We start from the raw sequence: 9,721 nt of genomic DNA on the forward strand, positions 1-9,721 counted from the left end.
AGGGGCCCTGGGCGGCCTCTGCAGGGCCGAGGTGCAGAAGCTGAGGATGGAGCACAGGCTGCCCCAGTTCTGCTCGCACTGCGCCTGCACGCTGTGCGTGACGGCCTCCTTCACCTCCTCCCCGCAGGTCAGCAGCAGGTTCACCAGGTCCACGTAGGGCCTAAGAGCAGAGCAGAGAGACGGGATGCGACCAGCCCCGCGGCCTCCAGGGCCGCCACCACGGCCGGGAGACAGGTGGGAACCCCGCGGCTTGGCTTGGGTTGGGTTTGGTGGAAGAGCTTTCTGGGATTACCTCCTGCCTCTGCCCATATTCCATGGAGTACTGGTCGCAACCCTTTCCTGGGTGGCTAGGCATCGGAGGGAACGCGAGGCTGAGACAGAAGCCACCGCAATGCACAGGTGCGCACGATGGAGGCGCCTCTGGGTGAGGATGCAGGTGGCAGCTGTGAGCACAGTGACGGGAGGGTGGGAGGGCGGGCACCGCGGGGTGTGTTGGGAGTTTGCGAAGTGGGAGGCTCTGGTGGGCGTGGCCATGGGTCTGGGGTTGGGGAGGCCAGAGGAGTTACAATTAGGCAAGTGGTAAAGGGCCTTAAATACCAAACTGGGGCGCTAGCGGGTTTGGTCCAGTGGATAGAGCGCCGCCCTGCGGACTGAAGGGTCCTGGATTCAATTCCCATCAAGAGCATGTACCTATGTACCTGGGTTGCAGGCCCTCCCCAGCCAGGCCCTGATCCCAGCCTGTGCAGGAGGCAACCAATCGATGTCTCTCTCTCACATCAATATTTCTTGTCTTTCCCTTTCTCTTCCACTCTCTCTAAAAATCAATGGAAAAATATCCTCTGGTGAGGATTAACAACAAAAAACCAAACCGGGGAGTGTTTTTGGTAGGAAAGGAGGCGCTATTGCGGGTTTGGGACTGGAGGAGCCGCAGACTGGCCCCTGGCACATGGCATCGGCACGGCCAGCTGGCCTTGCTCTGGGTGTCGCTCTGGGTGTCATTCTTCCAGACAAGCCTTCCCTAAGCCCAGCTCCCAAGACACATTCCCCCATGTCTGTGTTGGCCCCCCGGTTTGGGCTCCTAGTGAAGAAGGGGGATCTGGGAAGTTCCTGGATGCACTCCCCCGTGCACCTGGAAGAGTCTGGACCCCGTGGGGAGGGCGGGGGAAGGCCACTTCCTGGGAGGGCGCGTCCCCGGAGTGCTGCCCTGTGCCGGGAGGAGAGCCTGAGGAGCGGGGCTGGCTACCTGAGCATCTTCCCACCTGGGCTTTCCCAGAACTGGAGGTGAGGGCTGGCCTCGAGGGGCCGGTGGGTTTGGAATGGAAGCCAGCTGTCTGCGAAAGAAACAGGCTCAGCTCAGGAGGGGAGAGCCGGCCTCTCAGGCCATTCCAGCAGCCACGGGTCTTTCTTGGGGGAAGGGGCAGGAGGAACGACCACCTCAGGCAAGCCTTCCTCCTGGGCCGGAGCTGCATGCAGAAGGTGGGAGCGCTGTGCCTGCTTTTTAGATTTATGGGCCCAACTGGGAAGAGGTGTCCCCGGTGACAGCCTCTCCTGGCCCAGTCGTCATATTAAGCCTTTCTTGCCTCTCACTGGCCTCTTACCATCCCCAAGGGGGGGTATGGAGTGTTGCCTGTGGCTCACCAGCATTCTCAAGAGAGCCAGCCCTCGGCCACCAGTTTCTGGATCTCTCTGCCCATGAGCATCGCGGCTCGGGGCCGTCCCCTCGGGCAGGGACAGCGCTCTGGACTGTGAGGTCACTTCGCAGGACCAAGACTTTTTCCCTGCGAGCCTGGCCCACCCGGATGGCGGTATGACAGCCACTTACTCTTTTCTCTGCGAGTTGGCAGTGGTGGCTGGGCAGACTGTGCTAAGGCTCGGGAAGCAGTGTATTGCCACTTTTATGAGTTAGTCCTCAGGTTGTAACTGAGTGAACGGTCCTCATCTCATAGATGGGAACATGGGTTCGAGGTGGGGAGAAGGGGGCTTTTGGAAGCTTCTGGGCCTGGGAAGCCTGGGGCTGGGCTGCGAGTGGAGGGGGGCTGTTCTGGCGGATGGACCAGGCTGCCTTTAAGGCCTCCTTTGTGCCTGGCTGATGGGCGGGGGCTTGAGCTCTCCCAGGCAGGCCCCTAACGGTGACGAGGACAGTGATGACACTGGTCTTCGTGGGCTGAGCCAGGAGGGCGCAGGGCAACACAGGGAAAATGGTCAATTCGCGCTAGTTTCCTTCCGTCTCTTGAAAACTAGCTCCTGACTGCCTCAGGGAGCTCAAGTTCACCGAGTGCGTCCGCTGCGGCCGCCCTGAGCGTCCCTGCCACTTCTCTGGGGCTCCAGGAGCAAACTGCAGGGCTGAGAATGTCCGGCCGTTGGGGACACTACACTAATGCTCCTCTCCCAGTTGCTTTCCCCGGAGTAAGGGGAGGGCTCTCCTGGGAATGGACACACTGCCTCTTGGCCTCCTTCGCCAGGGGGGTCGGCCTGCCAGATGCTCTCAGAACCCAAGGTGGACCTCGAAGGCCGGACCGACCAGCGAAGGCTGGACCTATCGGTGAAGGCTGGACCAGCCCGCGTGCTCCTGCCTGCCCTGAGCTATGGGGGGGCACACGGTGGGGGGACGGGGGCGTGTGCTAGTCTAAGCTGCGCTCGGAGCTGGTGAGCTGGCGTGGTGCCTCCTCAGGCTGCAAGCTCGGCCGTGTCTCATGACAAAGCCCAGCTCTCTGATCTGGGTGTCAGTGAGGCTGAAGGAGGGTTAAAAATACTTAGCAGGAGACGCGCACAGGGGACGGGCCTGGAGGCCGCCAGCACCCAGCGATAGGGTGAGTGGTGGCTGAGGTGGTTGCTATGGAGAAAGTGAGGTGAGAAGGGGTGAGAGGGCCACTTCAACTTAACATGGCAGTGTTTGGGGGTGATAGGGATGGGGTGGAAGAATGGGGGTGATGAAGATACTGGGGTGACTGTGATTTCGCCCCCTGTAAAGTGGAAAGCAAATTCAGCTCTCATTTCTCTTGTCTGTGGCCAATGCCACACATTCTTCAATGTCTTCTTGCTTTGGGGGGACTGAGCGCCTCTGCGCCCCAGTCAGTTAAGATGGTTACAAAACCTGAATGGGCTGCGGGAGGGGAGGCAGTGGGGGTCAGTGGGGAGCTGGCTTAGCAGGAGGCAGGGGGACTTGGGCCCGGGCAGTGAGTGTTCTTAAAGGAGGCCCGGGCTTCCTTCCGGGGTGTGCCGCCTGCATTTCCATAGCGGACTGGGAGGGGGGTCACGAGGCTGTTCTTAATGATGTGAGGAGCCCTTCGGAAGTAAGGGTCCCCTGGCCCCACGGGCCATATTTCCCTGGAGGGGACTCCCGAGAGCCACAGTGCTTTGCTGCTGCTTAAATGTGAAGGCGGTGTGTGTGTGTGTTGGGCGGGGGGGGGCTTTAAAACCTGCCGTTTTCTGCCCGGCCAGTATGGCTCAGTGGTTGAGTGTCGACCTGTGAACCAGGAGGTCACGGTTCGATTCCTGGTCAGGGCACATTCCCCAGGTTGCAGACTCGATCCCCAGTGGGGGGGCGTGCAGGAGGCAGCCAATCCATGGTTCTCTCTCATCATTGATGTTTCTCTCTCTCTCCCTCTCCCTTCCTCTCTGAAATCAATAAATATATATTAAAACAACAACAAAACCACAAAAAACCCCCCACAAGACTTTTCTCCAAAAAGACAGCCTCCTCGGCTCCGGGAACATATGACAGGCTTACAGACTAGCTCCCCGCCATCCATTCTCGGGCCAACATGCTGTCTCTATGGAACGCGGGTTCAGGACAAATGAACTCCCCGAGTTTCTCAGCCACACAGTGCCAGCATCTCCCGGGGTGTCTAGAAGGAAGGGCCAGCACAGCGCTCTCCTGGGGTCACGGGGATGCATTTGAGAAAAGGGGAAACCCAGGCCACAAGGGGGACCAGTGACCCTCTGACAGGCTGAGAGAGCGGGCCAGGAGCAAGGAGGTTTGGGGGTCTGTTCTGACAGCTGGCTTCAGGCATGCATCTCACCAAGTCCCCAGTTGGAAAGTAGAATCAAATCTCAGAGGGAGGTCTTTAAACTCTTGGCTTCACTCCTCCGCGGCTACATGGGGACCGTAAGCTGTCATGTTGGGAAAGATAGCTGAGAGGATCCAGGGAAAGTCCCTGGCCCCGGGCCTGGCCCGCTCAAAAGCCGATTTTATATCATTCTGTTGTTGCTGTTGATGCCGTTGCTGCTCAGCTTCTGCACAGGTGTTTGGGAGAATAAAAAGAATTTCTCAAGCCTTCGTGTAACTCGGAGAGAAGGCATCCTTGTTTTGCTCTTGTCAGGAGCTGCCCGTGGAGGGATCCAAGGTGACTCTCACAATTCGAACACTCACCCGGGTGTGGCAAGATACCTAGACCCTGGTGACCAAGCGGAAAGTGACAGGAGGGTGTTGTCCCCCAGATCTAAGTGGTGTGGGTGGGGTGGGGAGCAGCCTGTTGAGAGACAGGCCGGGGGAAGGCATGCCACGGACTAAGGAGCAAGAGTTCATGAAATCCTACTGACTCGGCCCAGCGAGTCACCGTGCAAAGAGCAGCGGCACCGACGGGTCCGGGGCTGCTGAGCTCGGAGCTCGCTTTCTGGGCTCATTCCCGGAGGAAGGAGCCACGTCGCTCAGGGGCCACGGGCCACGCTTCGGGCTAGCACAGCCCCGTCGCCCCAGGCTTCACCGCTCTGCAAGGGTTCGGATCCTAGCAATGGCATGTTTTTTCAGGAGTGAGATTTCCGGGGTTTATTACTGAATTTCAAGCCTTTGAATAAGTCAGTCTGTGTTTCCTCGCTTTGGCAGAAAGGTGTTTGGCTGATTAGAGTTTTTGACATTTGTTTTGCATTTTCCCTGAGAGGGCATTCATGTGCTTAGAGAAGGGGAGCTGGACTTTCTAAGGGCGAGGAGAGAGATGGAGGCAGGAAAAGAAAAGCTACTGCTCTCGGCATGTGTCCTGGAAGAGTGCAGTGTTTGGAGCCGGACTGCCTGGCTCGAATCTTGGCTTTGCCTCTCACTGCCTGTGACCTTTCCCTCCGTGAATCTCAGTTTTCTCATCTGTAAAATGGGCACGAGAATGGTTCCAGAACAGGGCTATTGTGAGGATCAAGTGAGAAGTTCACGGAAAGCACTGAGTCCCGTGCCTGGCCCTCGGTAAAAGCTGGGCAGGTGGTATTCGCTGCCCGTGGGCTGCTGGGGCACCCACGGAGCTACCGGGGATACTCAGAGACCCGGTGGGTCCTGGCCGAGGGGAAGACGAAGGGCATTTCTGAATCCCACCCATTTCGTGCTTAGGGAAAGAGCTTCCTGTTTCTATTGCTTATGATTCTGAAACCGATGGTGCCAATTTCTTGCGCTTTTCCTGAAGGTCAACAGGAAAGGCAGTCCCAGGGGAGCCGGGCAGCTTTCAGAGGTAAAGGCACCCCCTGTCCCCCGCCCCCCCCCATCCGGTGGGAGAGGCCGGCCCTGCACACGGCCCAGACCCCAGGGACACTCACTCGCGCAGCAGCAGGTCCTTGAAGTGGATCATCTCCACCATCACGCGGGTGTTGTCGCGGGCGGCCGCGCACAGGTCGTGCTTGAGGTAGCATTCCCGCTGCAGCTGCAGCACCATCTCCCTGATGGCCGGGCACTTCCGGCTGATGCAGCCGAACCTGTGCCGCAGGGCGTGGGCCTTACAGCGCAGGGCGTCTTTGATGAAGGACTTGCCCTGAGGGTGGAGAACAGAGGGGAGAGGGGGTGGGAGACAGGAGTCGGACAGGGGCCCTCTGGGGCTCACCCAGAGCTTTCTGACAACTGAACCCCCAGGCCCGGCTGCGGACGGACACCCTCGCAGGTGACAGGCTGGTGCTTCATCCGAGGTGTGTCCGGAGTGACGGGACCTCTGGCATCTGGCCAGAGAGGCTGCCACTTGGGGAGACTCATAGGTCTGCCTCCTCCTACTAGCGTCCCTCGTGCTGGGGCTGCCGTGGCCACCTGTCCCCAAGGCAGACAGACCAGGCCGGCCGCTTTGTGGCAACTTTTCTGGGACACAAGGGGACGGAAATTCCAAACTCCTTGGTGGTTCCCAGCAGCGTTTTCCCCAAGTAGAAGGTGCCTGCTTGTCCAAACCTCCCGCCGTCCCTCTGTCCTCTGAGCCCAGGAGTGACACCAAGGTGGGCCGCCGACGGGGCCTGTCCTGCCGCAGTGCCTCCCAGCACCCCAGCGCGCACTCTCGTCTCCCCGTTCTGGAAGGAGGAGCACTCTTTTCCTCTTTGAAAGTGACTGACTCCTTTAAGCTGTTAGGATGGCTGCCTCTAAAGGCCCGCCTGGCACCGGGCCTGGTAGCGTCTGGCCCCGCGGCAGCCCCTCCCCCGGCCCGGCCTCGGAGTGGCGCAGGCAGCCAGGCATACATCTGGCCCGCACTTCTCTTTCCTGGCAACCCGGGAGGTTGCTCTCATCCTAGAAAGGAGACAGCTGTTGGGGGTGTGGAGGCGAGCGGGGCTGCAAGTTAGCTCCCTTACCAACCTCGGGGGCAGAGAGGCATTGTGGGATACCCACCCCACAATTACTATAGAAACGAGCTGTCCTTGGAGAGGTCACCCTGTTTTTAGACAGGCCCGGAAGGAGCGGAGTTGGGAAAGGAACCGGGTTTAGGTTGGGATTGGGAAGCCAGCCAGCACGTTTATTCCGGTTCTCTCCCTCAGAAGCCATCGAAATGTCTACGGATAGTGTCTAGTCACCGAACACCACCCCGTCGGCCCCCCTCTCCCCCGACTCTCCAGGGGGAGTCCAGTAGGATGGAGGGTAGGGCGTGCCAGCTCATGAAGTCCTTATGCATCGAGAAGGGACTTGAAAGGGATGCTTCTAACCTGAGAACATACTCCTGTTGGAGAATCAAAGGGAAGATTAATTTATGCGAGGGCTGCGGCAATCTGCTCTCCGTATTCCTCCCTGACATCCCCTGGGATGGCCCTGCAACACACGTCGTTCCTCCGGATTTCCCACTGCGTTTCCTAGTCCCAGTGAACCCAGCAGGGACGCGTTAGCGGGGAGCCTCAAGGAGCCCAGAGGCATAGCCTCATCGCTGCGGCGGTTTCTGTTTCCCCTCCGCCACCCCACATCCTCCGCGGGGTGGGCTGCCAGCCGGCCGCATCCCTTTCTGGTTCCCAGGCATTGCTTTGTCAGGCCTCCACAGGATGTCAGTGGATGGTGACTGGCGATGTTCATAAATCACCCCGAAACTGCTGGCCTCCTCCAAACGCTGTCATCACCCTCCGGGGAAGTGGGAGAGGAGGTTTAGGAGAGAGAATGACAGAGGGTTTCATGGGGGGGTGTCTAGAGCAGGGTGGGGAACCTTTTTCTTGCCAAGGGCCATTTGGGTATTTATAACATCATTCGCGGGCCATACAAAATTGTCACCTTAAAAACTAGCCGGCTGTATTTGGTCAAACATTTAGTTAACTCACCCCTAATGCCTTGGCAGGGCCAGACCAAATGATTTCCCGGGCCTTATACGGCCCGCGGGCCGGACGTTCCCCACCCCTGGTCTATGGGCCAGCGAGGACACGAAGAAGGTGAGCCTCACGCCATCTGAAATGTATTCGGGTGGTCAGCACTGGAGCCCTCGGGTTGCTTGCGGGTTCTTTTCCTGCCCCACGCGACTGGGTTTGCCCTTGGGAGCCTGGCACCACCTAAGTGGGTCAGGCCCTGCCTATATTTATTATATAGAGCAAAACACCATGTAGCATTGCCAGCCTCACTCGGGGTTCTGACTTTTCAGGTTGGGGAGGAGGGGCTGCTGCTTAGGAGGAAGGTAAGCCTGTGGTTCTGGGGGCCCCGACTTCTCCATGCTGCCCACTCACACACCCGCTGGGGGAGGGTGGGTTTCTCCCAGTGCTGTGTCTCCCTATCCTTGCCCGTTGGGGAGAATAGAGTTTGGAATATATAATTGACGTCTCTGCCCTTCCCCCCTCAACCTCGCGCTCCTAACGTGATGGGCCTTGCAGAGCAGGTCCTGGGTGGCCTGACACGGTGAGCCCCCTTACAGCGTTTATCATGGCCTTTGTCTTCTTGGCCAAGACTCCTCGGGTAATTGTTCAACGCGGCCTCCACTCCGCATTGCCTGTGCAGACACAGGTTAAGAGTGGGGAAAGATTTAGCCTAGATGACAGCTCCAGATGTGCAGGGCAGGAGTGGGGGACACTGCCCCCCTCTTCTCCCCCCTCCCCCGCCGTTCCACCTAGAATGCCGCTTGCAGGTGATATAACGCACCGCGGCCGAGCAGCTCAGGAAATCTGTTGTCAAGTCTTTTCAGTCACCATGTCATTCATGCTACACCAACCCCAGACATTCCCCGGGCTCTACACGGTGTTTACCTGGGCGTCAAATTTTCCAGCGTTGTGCAGGAAAGTCATGCAAATCCCATGCAAGCCCCGGATTTCACACGAGTTGTTCTCGAAACACTCAAACACGCCACAGCCCACATCGCCAGCGCTGACCAGGCAGTGCTGGATTTCCGCTGAAATGAGAGTTACACACAAAGCTATACAAAATCCTCAGCCATGCTTTTATTTCAACTACTTTTTTAGTTGAAATAAAAGTAACAACAAAAAAAAAAATTAAGGGGGAAAAAAGTTAGAATGAATATCTCAGGATCTAAGAAGCCAGGGAAAGAAAATGTCACCGTTTATTCTACTTATGAAAAATAGCCGTAGTTGTAAATATTTGTAAAAAAATTAGCCAAACCTACGTTACAAAGACCACAACCGGAAGTTAGGTCTGAGCCCCTCATTTTTCTTCCTCCCCATCTTATTAAAGCGCTTGTGGGAGTTCGTAGCTTGAGAATATTAGATAGTTCAGCTTTCTAAAGCCACAAAGTCTGATTTTAAATGATTAGCTTGCCCCTCTGTAGGCCATCAATGAAATGCCCTTCTCTACTTGGAGCTTGAAGCTGCTGCTATTAAATCCCAGTCATTTCCTTCCTGACCCCCAAATGCGAGCGTCCAAAGAGCACTTTCAATTCAGCCTTATGATTCAACACCTAAAAATCAAGACAAAATTCCTATGAAGGCAGCGCCTCTGACCATGGCCTTAAGAACACCAGGCTCGGGAAACGGGTTTCGGAGCAGGCTGAGCATGGGGCAGAGTCAGATGGGGGCTGGCCTGCAGAAGCGCAACCTAGTAGCCAGAGCCTCCTTGCATTTATTTATTTACTTTTTATATTTTTTGTTGATTTCAGAGAGGGAGGGAGAAGGAGGGGAACATCAATGATGAGAGAGAATCGTTGATGGGCAGCACGGGCCAGAGACTCCTTTTAAATAGAGATCTGGTTGAGATGTCACTTAATCCCCTAGAATCCTAGAGACTTGGTTTGCTGCCCTCCTTCGCAAAATGGTCCTAATTCCTCCCTCTGACAGGACAGACCGAGGGAGTTAGCTGCCGCGACAAGCTTCTGTCCCCCCGCCCCCCGAATTGCACGTCTTTAACCACAAAATTGCATCCAAAAAGTGTATTTTGGAAGAAGGAAGGGGTAGGAGTAGATAATCCGCATTCAGTGTAAAGCTACCGAGAGAAGGAGGGGCGTGTATTTGTTGAGAGTCACCAACTCCAGAGATTATTACCGTTCAGTTTTCAGGGAAAGAGCTGGCGAGGGGGGAAGGGTGGGCGAGGGTCCCGGGAGGGGCTGCGCGGGGCGGGTGATCCCCCCCATGCGCCAGGCAG

At 57.2% G+C, this 9,721-nt stretch overlaps 1 protein-coding gene across 1 annotated transcript in view; it reads right to left on the minus strand.

Moving 5' to 3' along the window:
• The window catches only part of STC2 (stanniocalcin 2), a 14,154-nt gene that overhangs the window by 3,082 nt on the left and 1,351 nt on the right, over positions 1 to 9,721 (minus strand). Inside the window, exons 2-5 of the mRNA XM_014550319.1 lie at positions 8,377 to 8,519; positions 5,518 to 5,729; positions 1,260 to 1,331; positions 7 to 160 (exon numbers count right to left, since the gene is read on the minus strand). Of these exons, the coding sequence (XP_014405805.1) occupies positions 7 to 160; positions 1,260 to 1,331; positions 5,518 to 5,729; positions 8,377 to 8,519 (581 nt within the window). The remainder of the gene's footprint in view (positions 1 to 6; positions 161 to 1,259; positions 1,332 to 5,517; positions 5,730 to 8,376; positions 8,520 to 9,721) is intronic.

Source organism: Myotis brandtii, unplaced genomic scaffold (genome assembly GCF_000412655.1).
Source record: "Myotis brandtii unplaced genomic scaffold, ASM41265v1 scaffold6, whole genome shotgun sequence".
Classification (NCBI taxonomy): domain Eukaryota; kingdom Metazoa; phylum Chordata; class Mammalia; order Chiroptera; family Vespertilionidae; genus Myotis; species Myotis brandtii.